Consider the following 14,567-nt stretch of genomic DNA (forward strand, 5'->3'; position numbering starts at 1 on the left):
CCACCTATGCCGACAATAGCTGTGCCAGGAGAGGCAAAGCTGTGGGGAAGGGCCTTTGTTTTGGCTTTTATCTTGATCCAGGTCTGAATAACTCTTCTGGTATTAACAACCAAACTGGTAAGTTACTACAAGTGGGACAATGAACTTCCCTTTTGTTAGAAGATGGCAGTGAGACTGTCTCAAGGGTTTCTTAAATTTTTAGTTGGACTTTGAAAAATAAAATGGAATACATATTGTGTGTATCTGTTGTGTTTGTATTTTCAGAGCATACTGCTAGTCTGTGTTTTGAAATGCAGGTGAATTGTGGAAAATATTTCAGGTAATACAATCAAACAACACACCCTACCAGTGCTTCTCCATTCTTCCTAAGTATTAGGAACAAGGAATGGGAAAGGTCTTAAATAAAAGAGTAACATGTTCAGGGACTCCTGATTTTTGTCCTAAGAATACAATTCCACAATTGATTACCAGGAATTTGTAGTCCTCACTCATCTGGCCACACCTTCTTTATATGATATTGTTCTCCCTTTCTCTGACCTGTCCCCAAAGAGACAGTGTTTTACAACAGCCCAAGATTATCTGTTGTCTCCTCTCGCTGAACTTTTAGGCTCACTCCCTCCTACAGAGTGGTCCCCAATGCCTCTTCAGTACATCAGCAATGATCATTCCTTTTAGGGGTAGCCCAAGTTTTGTTTCTTCCATAAGGCCAATCTACACTGCTTGATTCCTTCTTTCAACTTCTTTAAACCTTATTCTCTCTTCTATTACTTTTGACCATATAGAACCATGCAAGAATGTGTGTGTGTGTATGTATGTGAAGTAGGTATGAATTTTGTCTTTCCTAATAAGTCAATAGAGTTTGTGTAGTAAGCTAAATTGAAATTTGCACTTACTCTGGAAATGATCCAAGAGATTAAAGCAGTGAAGCAAATTCATTTATTCCACATTTCTGGCCGCCTACTGGGCAATTCAGCTGTATTTAAATAAGTTTTTCACATTTAGATGCATCCACTGTAACACACATAAATCAGAAAAATAAAAACCATTTTAATAGTTAACGTTTCTTTGACAGGTCTGATTATTATTTTTGAAAATTAAAAAAATACTAGCTTGAAATAAATGGACAATATGAACAATCCAGGTAAAAATGATCCAATAAAAGAATTACAATATCAGTTAATTTACCTTTTATTTTGATACAAGGGCCGTATATAGACTTGTACTTGTTTGCTGTTTAATTAGCTTATTTGAGAGAAATGTGCAATCAATTTAGTCCAGGTCTATGACATCAGCTTACAATACCTATTGTTTATGAGTGGGGAAAGCCATTGAGGATATACTCAAGATGAATTGGAAATGCATTTGGATAGAAAAGCAGGAAGACTACTGAGATTCCAATAATAGCAACATAAGCTGGAACGAGTTAATTACAGCAGTTTATTTCAAACAATAACAGACCCAGTACAAAACACTTTGTTTCACTTCTTTTCCTAAGTTAGCTTAAGCTATCTGAAGTCTATAATATATGCTTTAAATAACATTCATTTTAAATATGAGAATGTGATACAAATAATGATTAAGAACAAAGGAAATTATATCTCTGAAAGAAAAGCTGGTCATAATAAAACCAAAATGTATTGTTTTAAAGTTACTTAGTATTGTAAAGATCCGTTGAGGTTTTTTTGTTTGTTTGTTTTTCTCCCCCCAGGATTTTAGTGATTTAGGGAAGAATAAAGGCATTTCGAAACTATTTTTTACAAAACTCTCAATTTCCACGCTACTTAGAGTGGAATGGGACAACTGGCCGATTTTCATATTTGATGTCAGAAACGCTCCAATGGAGAAAACTTTGTATCCATTCAGTGAACCTTGGGACCCGGACATACACCCCTGGGCGATTAGGCCGAGCACACTGGTATCCAAATGAGGTCACACCAGCCAGGAACCACCTGTTGTTTTCTTGGCACATTAACGGTCCTCCTGAATCCCCCTAAAGGGTAAATTACAAAAGAAAATTATGTGTGTGGTCAATTGATATAAAAATATAAATATTTCTTAGCAAATCAAATAAAAAATAAAGATCAAACATGTGATTTAATTACAAGTGACTCGTATAGATTCTCGCCATCACTCAGGATCAAGAATAGGAACATTTCGCTGCTCAGTAAGGACCCAGAGAAACTGTGATAACTTAAACATCACTTATATGTAATTTTTTTTAGAATACACTTTTATAGCAAGAGTTTCCTTACTTTAATTTTGACAATTTAATGGAACTAAGACATTCTGTAAGGCACAATTATGAGACACACCCCACCCAAAGTATATATTAAAAACTGATTTTTATTAAAAGAGATATGTTCTAAGTATTATGAAGGGCTTTGTGGAAAAGACAATTGCTACATATTATGTGCTTTATAAAAACTGAAAACTCATGTAAAGTTGATTTTAGTACTCTTGGGCAGCATTAACTTTTTGGCATTATGACAAATGCAGTCAGATTTGATAAAACTTAACTTTTTTACGAAAACCGGCAAATCTATGATATAACTTCTAGGGATAGGCACACGTGTTTTCATCTGAGATTTCAATTGACGAGGAAACATTAATTTTCATAAGTATTAATTATAGTAGTTCGTAGTCAAGTTAATTGCATAAATTTTCTTGGCACATGACTGTTCCTGTGTAATGCCAGTGGACAGGGCAAACATATAGTACCATTAATTAATGGCAGAATTGATAAGTATTTTTTTCATATTAATTGTGCAAAAATTTTAATCTCTCCTTTTATATGCTGTTGAAAGTATTTACAGCCTTGTGTATTTTGTTTGAAATAATTGGTGGAATAGGTTATTTCAACCCAGGCTTGATATTAGTAATATCCTGAGAGACATTTTGCCTGATTCTCTTTGGGAACCTACATTTAAGGGAAGTGTCTATAAAAGCATCTTTTCTCTCTTGGTTGCAAAGGAGCACAAATTGCATTGGCAACCATAGGTTACCTCTATTGTAGATGTAACCAATGTGTTCAAGCTGTGTGAATGAGGGCACTATGATTTTTATTTCTGCATCGTAAGCCCTTAGTCCCTCATGTGGGTTCAGAAATAGTAAAGGAATAGTATCAATCCAAGGTAAGAATGAATACAGGTGCAAAGTTATATGTGACTTAGAAATTAAAAATAAACCTCAACTCTTGATGTTTTTAGAGTCATTTGGTTTTCTTCATGTTTTCTAAAATAATTAAAAAGTTTTAATAGACAGTGGAAGCCAGATACTGATGACAGGAACAAGGATTTTAAATTACCCAGTTCATACTGGGTCAGCTGCAATTATTCAAAGGATCCACCAGCAGGCTTGGTGCCCAGTAGCTTAGGGGTGTGTCGGGTCAGGAGACCTACATCTAATTCTTTCACTTCCGGTCTTCTAATTGTACCATTTCAGTTCCGTTATATAACTTCTCCTGGTCTGAATTTTCTGATGTGCTCAATGAAGACAGTTCCTTCTCTCACTATGTCAGAGACGTGTAAGTCCTTTGACAATATGAGTGCATGTGCAGAACATAAAAGAGTAACCTGAAATTTATGTTTTCCTTTAGGTGCTATATTTGTAAAGGGAAATAAAATCACCACCTTCTTTGACTATCTGAGTGTAAAGGTTGATGACCACTTTTGTTTAGAGTACTGGTTCAGAAACTTTGGATTACAGCAGAATCATCGGAGGGCATGTGGAAACACACACTGTTGGGCCCCACCTGTAGAGTTTCTGATTCAGCAGGTCTGTGTGGGGCCTGTGAATTTACATCTTTCACACATTCTCAGGTAATGCTGATCGGCTGGACTGGAGGTCACACTAAGAAGACCACTGCTACAGAACAAGGCTCTGAATGGTTAGCAAAACGGGTTGGCTCTGTGTGCCATACACTTAGTTCTATACGCAGAGGGCGCTCTGCAACCACTGGTGGAGCCTCAACCTCCAGCCAACTGCCTCGCAAACGTCAGCCTTTGGGAAGCTAGAAAAATGTCCGAGACTGTGTGAATGACGAAGAAGACAAATTCTTGGACACTGTAGGGGAAAAAATAATGCTTCAAAGAACTGACTCAAGTGCTATGTCAATAATAACACTTTCATAATTTTAAATAGCATATTCCTATTTAATCAGTCCTTCCTCTTGTACAACAGTATTAAAGTTAACAAAGAAAATCATGGGACTACACTATTGATTACTCAGTCATGATAACATATCATACAAGGTACTGCCTTGTGGGAGCTGTCATACTTGCTAATGAATAACACGCTTAGACTCTAGAAATCAGAGCCAAATATAAGATTTCAAGATCTGGCATGGGTTACTGGCTTAATGTAACCCTACCATCAAAAGCATCAGTATTTTCTACCTTGTGCATGGGGTGTCTGCCACACAACCCCCATTAACTGTAATTGCAGTTGTACAACCGATTTCCCTCCTGAACAATAATTCTATAAATCTCCCTCTATGTGGCACTATACCTTACCTTTAGCACTCTTTTCATTTTAAGAAGAAAGTATAAGGTCCAGAGGTCAATTTTAAACATGAAGAAAAATCTATCCTATTTGTCTTGAATTTGCAAGTGTTCATCAAAGCAGAATAAATGTGAAAACTAAGCTGAATGTTTAACATGACTTGAGATGTTGATTTAACTAGAGGATAAGTATACAGATTCATCTGCTTACATGTCTGTTAAAAAAGTCTGTTTTCTCATGGTAAAAATGGCTACTCCTGCATTTGTAAATTATTTGTTTGCTCAGTACTGCTATCTGGTTTAATCTAATCCAGTAGCAGTTAGAACATTAATATTTTATTAATTTTCAAATAAAGAAAATATGCTAGAAAATTTATGTAAAAGTCTCATAATAAAACTGTTACTATTTGTGAGTGCTTACTTAGTGCCCTCGCAGTGCTATCTCCTTTAAACCTCTAAATAAAACCTGTGATTTGCCCCAAGTCTCACCAATAAAGGTCAAGTAACAGTAGCCTGACCACAGAACCCATGCTCTTCGAGACCACTCCATGCTGCACCTAAACATGAATTGTAATTGTAAAATCCTATCAGAATTTGCTTTTTCATTTGTTGGGTATACGTGGATTTTATGGAGCTAAGAGGTGGCTACATTATTTCTAGGTGGTAAGACGTATTTTTCTTCACTGAGGGCAGTTTGTGGGTAAGAGTTTTCTCTGAAGGTCACGCATGTCCAAAGCTACTGATATTTCAGATATATTGCAGTATTGACATGCGTGAGTTCCTGTTACTACATCTCTAAAATGAAATATGGATAAGATGAAAGGATATTATGAAAATTCTAGTAGAGAATTTCCAGAGCAAGGGTTGTTCTAGGCTCTTAAGTTCTGTATGTACCTTCTTGTGAGCAGTTAGCCAAAAACTGGCTCTAACCAGGCTTTCCAGGTTGGTTTTCATCTCCAAATTCTTTCAGGTCACTGGACATCTGGACCATGCTCTGAATCTGGGTTGAACATTAGAGACTGATTGACCATACTGGTCCTGAGACCTATTTTTTGTGTGTTTTAGTCTGCTTAGAGTTTTGAAGAACTGGAATTTGAAAATAAATGCTTTCAGTTAAAGTGTACCCTCTCCAGTTCACCCACTACTGCATCTACCTGGGAGTCTCCCACATTCACATTTTATACCTGGTCTTGAAAGACATCTGATTTATAACCCTTGTTGGTAAGAATTAGTTTTGTTTCTAATGTTCAGGTACACCCAGGAGCAGTACTCAAATAGTCCACAAATCAAAGCAAAAGTCACAGTTTTGTAAAAGAAAAACTGAAGTTAAGACCCTGATGATTTCTTTACTCCTGAATCATTGTTCCGCAATGAAATCATCATATTGCAGTGCTTTCTGGATATATAGGGTGAGCAGTTTTACATATTTACCTGGCAAGAATCTATTCCTCCTTCCTCGTAGCCTGCACACACCATATTTTCTGTAATGTTATATTCTGGCATCTGTCGTTGGCATTTCTCATTTGATAGAAGAGGAATAGGAGCTTCTTGCAGTATGTTGGCAGTAGGACCTGTTTGAAATGGATAATACGAGCCAGCCAGTCAGAAGTGATCAACACGCATCATTGCATGATCCACCATCAGTCTTATGTATTTCAACAGTTCACCCTCATTATCTAGTACTGTACGTATATATAATGGAACTAAATGCTAAACGTTGTCCTTTAAAGCACATAATAAAGCCCATCTATGGATTTTGCCAAATGGATAACAGTAAAGCACTTCTTTAGGTCCCAAGGGCTGGCAGGAATAGTGGATTGGATTAGGCGGTCTTCAGGCATTTTCAGTAATTTTAAACAGTTACGTTGCTCGTGGGGGGCAGGGGAAAGCCCAACACAAAGAGTTTCATTCATGGAAATTAGCAACAGCTCGGAAATCCAGAAGTGCTTTTCGTTAGGCACCTGAACAGGTGCTCCCTCGTAACGGCATCCATTTCCTTGTGCGGCTCTGTGCGTGAGCAGGTGCACACTGAACAGAAAACAAAGCTCAGATGGGCTGTGCCCTGGTCTAAGGGCAATCAGCTTGTCATCCACGTGCAGGTGAAGAGAAAGCAGGCATTTTGGAACTGAGGGTACTTCTATGCTTTTTACAAAATGACTCATCTACTGGAAGCATGAATCTTTGTTTACTGAAATACCAATCCCAGGATGGAAGTGAAACACGCAGGTGTCTAGTGCCCCAGAAAAGGTACATGAGCAATTTCTAATAATTAGCAAATCTGTTTAGCTCCTCAAGAGAGGCTTAAAGTTGAGGATAGGCTAGTACGTGTGACAGCCAGTATCGTTGCAAAAATGTGACTTCATTTCCAGTTAAGTTTAATTCACGCGCTAAAAAGATAGGAAAACTGTGTGTGTGTAGTTTAGATTCAAGGCAACATGTATAACTCAGTGGTGTGTTGGTAAATGTTTAAGAACTGGTTTTCAAGAAATAAAGCCCCAATGTGTTTTGTCTGCAGATTTGACTGGTATATACACTCCAACCAAGGTACCTGCATGACAATGAACATGGTATTGGAAGAAGATGTGTACGAAAAGCTATTTCCAGCTGGTGCCAGTGGCTCCAGCAGCATTCCGTGGATGCTTTATAAAGTTTAACAATGAACTTTAAGTTTAGAATGTGAATTGGAGAGGTTAAGTTGTAGGAGAAAAATCAGCTTCTCACTGTCATCCATTCTATGATGGTCAAGGATGGGCTGGAGACTTTCATTGTATAATAAAAATCAAAGCCAATTTTGCTGTTTGTCAAGGAATACAAAATTGGTTGGGTGTATAGTAAAACACTTTGGTAAGGAAAATTTGAGCAGTGCTTTTATATTTGATATTTGTCAACGTGAGTTGCCATGTGAATAATTGAGAATATACATATTCACACAAAAATAAAAAAAAGTCAGTAAATTTATTTTAAGTTTACTAATTGCCTTAATTGAATCAACATATATCACTTCATTTCTTCTTGGTAAATAGTATGTTCATGGTTTTTCTAGTGAATTACTCAGTGTAATATACATAAAAGGGGGAAACTGGTATTTTATAAAGTGAAGTAGCTGGAATTGCCATCATCACCCAGGAAGTATTTAAACATGAGCTGACTGTTTATTCCTAAATGAAATTGATCTCAGATGCAGATTTTTCTTCTTGGTTCCATACCACTTCTATACACCTTTTCTAAGTCAATTAAATGCATATCTTTAGCAACAATAAATAAACATGAGACAAGTTTACTCAGCTCTGAAAAAAAATATCCATTTCCTATGGAATAGTCATAAATTTATTTGTTATTGGATAATTTGTTTTGAAGAGTCTACATTGTGGTCATAAATGTCTTTTAGTTTGAAGTCTGAGAGAGAAAATATCTATCTAGGAATCATTTTTACTCTTTAGATTTCAAATTTAATATATCATGCCATTTCTTAAGTGGAAGAAATACAAGAATAGACAGTCTTTGACTTCTGTACGCTTTATGGGCAGCAGACATGAGAGGCATTTTCAGCAACACAATGGAATTGCACTGGAGACCCTTTGTCGGAATCATGAGGCAAAGATTTGGCTTAGATTTTATGTTTTCTTTCACAAAAGGAAGGAATTTCAGCTGTGAACGCTTAGCTTCTGGGACATGCACCTCTCCACAAGATTTAAATATTTCTTAAATACAATTAAAATTTGTAAATATCAGCGACTCTTTGGTTATATTCATTTTAATAGATGTACCTTTTCTCTGTATCAGAGTGTTTATAATATCAAAATTAGCTATTGAGCTTTGGACATTTTTTTCTTAATGATACAAATATACATGTGAATATAAGGCTGACAATGCTTTTAAGAGATATCACAGAAAATTATTTTAGAGTATAAGAGTCATAAAAAATGTTGAAAATAGTCACAGGATAGGGCAATAGCATATTTTTTTATAAATCAACATTTTCTGTTTTTTGACTGAAAATTTACCTTGATGTACAACTCTCCCCCAGCCAGCAATAGAACAAATTCTTCCTGGGGGAAAAAGTTGGTTTTCTTCTGGTAAGCAAATAGGTTGGATATAATCTGGAAAAACAAAACAAAATTAGAACAGACACACATGCATTTCCAACAAATTTTAAAAATCAATCATTTTCAACATTTCATCTAAAACAACTTGTAATTTTGTTTTATTCAATTTTTTAGACATCAGTCTAGGGGGAGGGAAGCCTGTCAGAGCAACACTTTCTTGACATGGATTAGGTACCACTGGTGGCCTTTTAGGATCCTCTACATTGTCTCCTAATTACGCTTTCATAATGTAAACACTGTCTTAGTTCTGTAGTTAATCATTTTTATTTTTAAATAATTACAGTACTCAATAAAAAACAGTTTTGTGAAAATCTGGGTAAGGCTGTTTTTCAGGATCAATTAAAAGAAACTTGGGCAAATGTTCTGAGTTTTTGTTGATTTTCCCCACTTATCTCCACATTAAAAAAAGCTGTTAAGTGATGGTTTTCGTGGGTACTTAGGGCAGTATTAGCCTTGGTCACTGACTTTTAAAGCCCCTCTCTTACAATTTCCAAGCCATCTGATATTTATTAAGCACCCACCACATGTAAGACTTAAGGCAGACATGATAATGAATCATATATGGTGCTTAACTTCAAGGACAGGGCCATAGAGCTAACTAACCCCAGTAACAGTCTGCCTTTGGTAAGTGCGGGAATACATGTGGAGATCAAATTCCACAAGAGCAGACTTGGCAGCACTTCCCCCGAAATGGCATCGGAAAGGTCTTCAGGGTAAAGGATGGAGTTGAGCAAAGCCCTTCAGGATGGCTTTCACTCCTCAGGTAACTTCTTGCACTTTATTTAGGTACTTGGAGGAAGTCTTCCATCTGCCGCTTTATTAACATTAGTGAATCTCTTTTTAAAACTTTATTCTATGAATTACAGTTCTTCTTCACTTTACTTTTAGAACACATATGCTCTTCTCTCAGTTTGTCCTTCTCTGGCCATTGTGGCAGATGGTCCCGCCTTTTCATTTACGTGAGAGATAGAGGAAGCATGCATTACAACATGGCTGATTTTTCTCTGGGCTGCTCCTTTGAGTTTACTGTTATAGAGGGTTCTGAGAGTTTTATTCTACTGGTCAACTTTCTCGAAAGTTGGATTTCAACACCTCAAGAAGGTAATTTAATATATTTATCTCCATTCTCTAATTCCATGTAAATGATAATAATTTCTAGAACAAATTATCCAACTGTTACGGACCATTAATGCATTGGTACTGGTACTATTTTAAGTCTGATGTTGACCTAACTTGGCAGATATAAGGTGACTAAAAGTGATTTCTTTTACCTGTGTAAGTCACTTTTAATTCAAGGTGCATCATGGCGATGTCACTGTCCTTTCTCCGTTTATTGTAATGTGGGTTGATGACAATTTGATCTATCACCCTGGTCACTACTTGCGGAGAAGTCAGATTCGATGTCACATGCAGGCCTAGGATTGCTTTCCACTTAGATGGCTTTAAATGTCTCCTGAAGATTATAATAAAGAAGTATCAGAAACTCTCCACCCACTGCAGTTACTTTCTAGACATCTTCATTTAGGACATTCCCGTCCTAACATGTTCTTGAATTTCTCCGAAGGATTCTTCCTGACAAGTATTCCTTTAATTTTTATTTTTCTGAGACTGAAAGAGTGTTAACCTCTATCACTTCTCTTAAATCAACTCTCACTCCTGACTGTGGTTCTCACCTTTGGTTTCATCGTAGAACCACCTGGAGTGCTTTTGAATATCACTGATACCTGCTCCCTTCTTCCCTATCTCTGATTTAATGAGTAGTCTGGGATGGAGCAGGGAAAATTTTACAAACTAAATTTTAAGTTAAATCTTCAAGTTTCTTATGTGTGACCAGGTTTGAGAACAACTCCACTGCGGTATGACATCTTGGTCCGGCATTTATTCACGGGAGGAGGGTTAGGAGCCTTCTCCCATTTAGGAGTCACCAAATCACACAGAGTTAAGGTAAGCAATGAAAGCTATTTTGATGATTATACGACCTTGAGTAATTTCTAACATATGAACTTGAATAATTTCCATATGCAATGAACCTGAATAATTTTCCATACACAATGTTGGCCATTGATAATGTACTGGGAAAGGATAACACTTGTGTTACAGGACAGATTAAATTGGATATTATATTTTGAAAGTGTGCAGGGACTTTTAAACTTGTTATTGGCTGGCAACATCATCACTCCAAGAAATTAGCAGTGAATAGCTGGAATTAAGACAATTAAACCACATTCATAATGAAGTCAAAAGTCAATAACTTCAATTATCACTGAGCTAGTGATTTAATTCTTAATGGTTACAAATGCCTAGTGAACAGTGAAATGCCTAGTGTTGGACCTGGTGGGAGGTAAGTTAATTACATGGACACAGAAACATTTGTGGAATAGGACTTGAGAGATAAATGCAAATGATACATGTTGGGCAGGTATTTCCTTCCCATAGTGGTACTTATGGATGCAGGAGAAATAGAAACATGAAAAAGAGGCGATTATCTATGTAGTACAAAAACAATTTTGGAAATCATTAATAATGTGTCAGATTAATGTTGCTGTACGTTGTATTTAATAAGACTGGTAACTTGAAGCACGTATGTTTAATCCTCACGGTTTGTAGTTCATGCATTGGTTTTTATACTCAAAACCTCAAAATAATGAGAGGAAATGGTGATTACTAAACTTTGTGTTACCTACAAGCTCTCTCATTATCACTTATGTCTATAATTATAGTTATTAGATGGGGTACAGTACTTACAAAAGAGGTAAGAATTTGGGAGGTTAAGCACTTTTTTTTTGAACTGCATTATTTTATTACTGATTTAAATCTATAGCAAATAAACTATATATCTCTGAATTTCTATTTGATTATATCTGAAGACAAAATATGAAGAAAGCATTTAAGGAGACAATCCTATAATTTTTTATAATTACATGTACTCTATTAACTTCCAAATAGAATCTAAATAAATGAGCTCATATTCCCTTTGCGCAAATTTTAATAGCTATTATTATATTTATTATATTATATTTAATTTTATATTATTTAATTAAATATTATTATATTTAAATGGTATTATTATACCATTAATATAATTTATACTATTTATAACCTAAACATTAACATAGTACATTAGTTATATAAAATGCAATTATAATGCAAAATATAATATCTATAAATAAATATTAAATGAAAAAAGGCAACATGGTGTGGCAAGTATAAGATTATTTTTTTGTAAACATTGAGTAAATATATAAATTCATTGTGGAGTAAAAACATATAATTCTTTAAAAAGGAGTTATCATTAGTAAATTCAGATGACTCTAACCATCTGAACTTACTAATGCTTTCCAGTCATTTGTCCAGCTTCCTCAACCATCATCCGTGGGCCACCATTTTCTTTTCTTTTCTTTTTTTAATTATTAGTTTTAGGTGTACAAAACAAGGTAATAGTTAAACATCTACACCCCTCACAAAGTGATAACCTCCCTCCCCCAATCTACTACCCCTCTGACATCGTACATAACTGTTCCACTATCCCCTATGCTGTACTCCACATCCTGTGACTATACATATATTAAGTCATTTTCTTTTTAACTGGTCTCCCTGATTTTACTCTTGCTCTTCCCAGCATTCTTGTCGTCACACAGCAGCCTGATTAGATAATGTCACTCTTCAGCTTTCCAAATGGCCACATCCCGTTTACCATGACCTAGTAAGTGCTCACCAGGGCCTACAATCTGGTCCTGCCTACGTCTCCTGTCTTGTTCCTTCCCCGCTGGAGGGCTTCTTGAGGTTTCTGTTTTTTCTACTCTAGCCTATAATATAAACATTACTAGGGCAAGGACTTTGTTATTCTCTAGAGCACTATTATCCCAGAAACTTATCCTGTGTGCTTGGCATGGATACTTGCTCAGTCAATATCATTTGACTGAATGACTACATGAAAAACAGGAAGAAATGCAGGAGCTGAACGATTGAGCATTATGTGGTCACACATAAGAGCAAGTAAAAAAGAGGGGAGTTCTATATCAACCCACATTGACATAAGTGGTTACACAAAAACATTAAAATTAAATTAAAATTAAGTTAAAAAACATTAAAGAATGGAAGATTGGCAAGAGGCCCCTCTATGGATAATTTTACCATGGATATATGTCTATTTAATAGATATGATCTAGAGTGTAAATCTATAAATGATTGCCCACACAACAGAATGAAAAGTAGTTGCTTCTGCAAATAGGGATGGCGAATGACTGAGAAGAAGTATAAGAATAATTTCCAGGTGATGAAAATGTTTTTTGTCTTGAAAAGTGTGGGTTACACAGGTGTATGCATTTTCAAAACTCATCAAATTGTACACTTAAGATTATGCATTTTGCTATATGTCAATCAGGGAAATGGAAAACAAATATTAAACTCTAGTTGTTAAGTTTGCTTTATGCAGTGGTCAGGTTACCAGTTCTCAGACTACTTTTTGGGTTCTAAGCTTGAGCAAATCAATCCATAAATATTTTGTCGATAGTAGGAACAAGGTTTTCCATTATTGGAGATAACAGTCACAAATATAGAAGGAGAAAAGACTAGAATGCACCCTGTGTTATTTGTTTTAGTTGGAGCTATCGTTTTGATTCATGTATTTATGGGTATATAGTTATGTCCATTGAGAGGGTTGAGGAGCAGGACATAAAAGCAGTAGCGATGAGTATACAATATATATTTTTTTAAATTTTACTTTCTTAACAATATCTTATTTTTTAAAATGTAGAGGGAATTAAAATTGGCTAAATAGAATGGGGGTTTCTTATAAGCTTGAGTTGAGGGCCAGGGCAGGGAAAGCACAAGATGAACCTGGAACATCTTATTTTGCCAGAAAGTAAAGCAGTTCTCAAAGAACGAAGATATATCAAGACTGATAAGGGAACAGCTGAAATGGTTTCCCCAAATATAAGGACTTTCTACAAAATAACTTGATTCGGTTAAAAAAAGTTATATCAAAGACAAGAACGCTAGGAAGGCTAAGAAAGACAGAAAGATAGGAAGGCTGACGGAAAGTCTATTTCAGATTAAAGCATATAAAAGAGGCATAGCAACTAAATGCTGTGCATCACCCTGGATTGGTTCTTGGTTGGCAAAAATACAAACAAAACAAAAACTTTGTAAAGGACATATTTGGGACAATTGATAAAAATGAATACATACTGTAGATTAGATAACTGCTTTGCACTAATGTTCAATTTCCATGATTTTCTGCAATTATATAAGAAAATATCCTCATTCTTAGAAAAACACATTGAAATATTTAATGGTAAAGTAGCATACTGTCTAACCAACTGCAAAATGGTTGAGAAACAAATTTCTCCCGATTAGAGAGAAAGAATAAGAAAGATTTTACAGCATAAAATTTAAACAACTGGTGAATCTGGGTGAAGTTATAAGAGTTCTCTGTTCTATTAGTGGCATTTTTTTGTGTGTGCATATTTTGAAATTTTATCAATATGAAATATTTATAATATAAATGTGTTGAATGTCTCTTGACTTTCTAAACAAGACTTAGATTCTTATTTCATGGACCTTCCCTGTGCAGGAACAGCAGCATAATGAAATTTTCATTGCACATTGATATTTAGAGTATGCAAAAGTGTTGCTGCATCTTGATTTTTGTCCTGACAATCACTCTAGGAGGTAGATACCCTATAGGCACCCTACAGATGAGGATACTGAAACCCAGAGATATTAAGTCCCAGGAAGTCAGTAGCAGAGGTAGGATCAAATCCTGTCTTGTTGTTCAAGTCAACTTTGCTTTTAAATGATAGCAAACTTGGCCCATAATTTCCAAATTTCTATTTTAACGTTGGAAGAGAAGACAAGTCAGTGATGGAGAAATAGAAGAGGCACAAGGATATTTAGGGTCATCTAGGAACACTGAGGCTGGATGGGAATGGGAGTGTGGACAATAAGAATAAAGACAGAG

At 35.7% G+C, this 14,567-nt stretch overlaps 1 protein-coding gene across 1 annotated transcript in view; it reads right to left on the reverse strand.

The window, feature by feature from the left end:
• Positions 1-1,777: 1,777 nt before the first annotated feature.
• TMPRSS15 (transmembrane serine protease 15) overlaps positions 1,778-14,567 on the reverse strand; it is a gene marked incomplete at both ends in the record, with an annotated part of 116,522 nt that continues 103,732 nt past the window's right edge. Inside the window, 4 exons of the mRNA XM_081079388.1 lie at positions 1,778-1,990; positions 5,931-6,070; positions 8,504-8,599; positions 9,877-10,058. Coding sequence (XP_080935514.1) covers positions 1,778-1,990; positions 5,931-6,070; positions 8,504-8,599; positions 9,877-10,058 — 631 coding nt within the window. The remainder of the gene's footprint in view (positions 1,991-5,930; positions 6,071-8,503; positions 8,600-9,876; positions 10,059-14,567) is intronic.

Source organism: Rhinolophus hipposideros, assembly GCF_964194185.1.
Source record: "Rhinolophus hipposideros genome assembly, chromosome: 2".
In the NCBI taxonomy this organism is placed as follows: Eukaryota; Metazoa; Chordata; class Mammalia; order Chiroptera; family Rhinolophidae; genus Rhinolophus; species Rhinolophus hipposideros.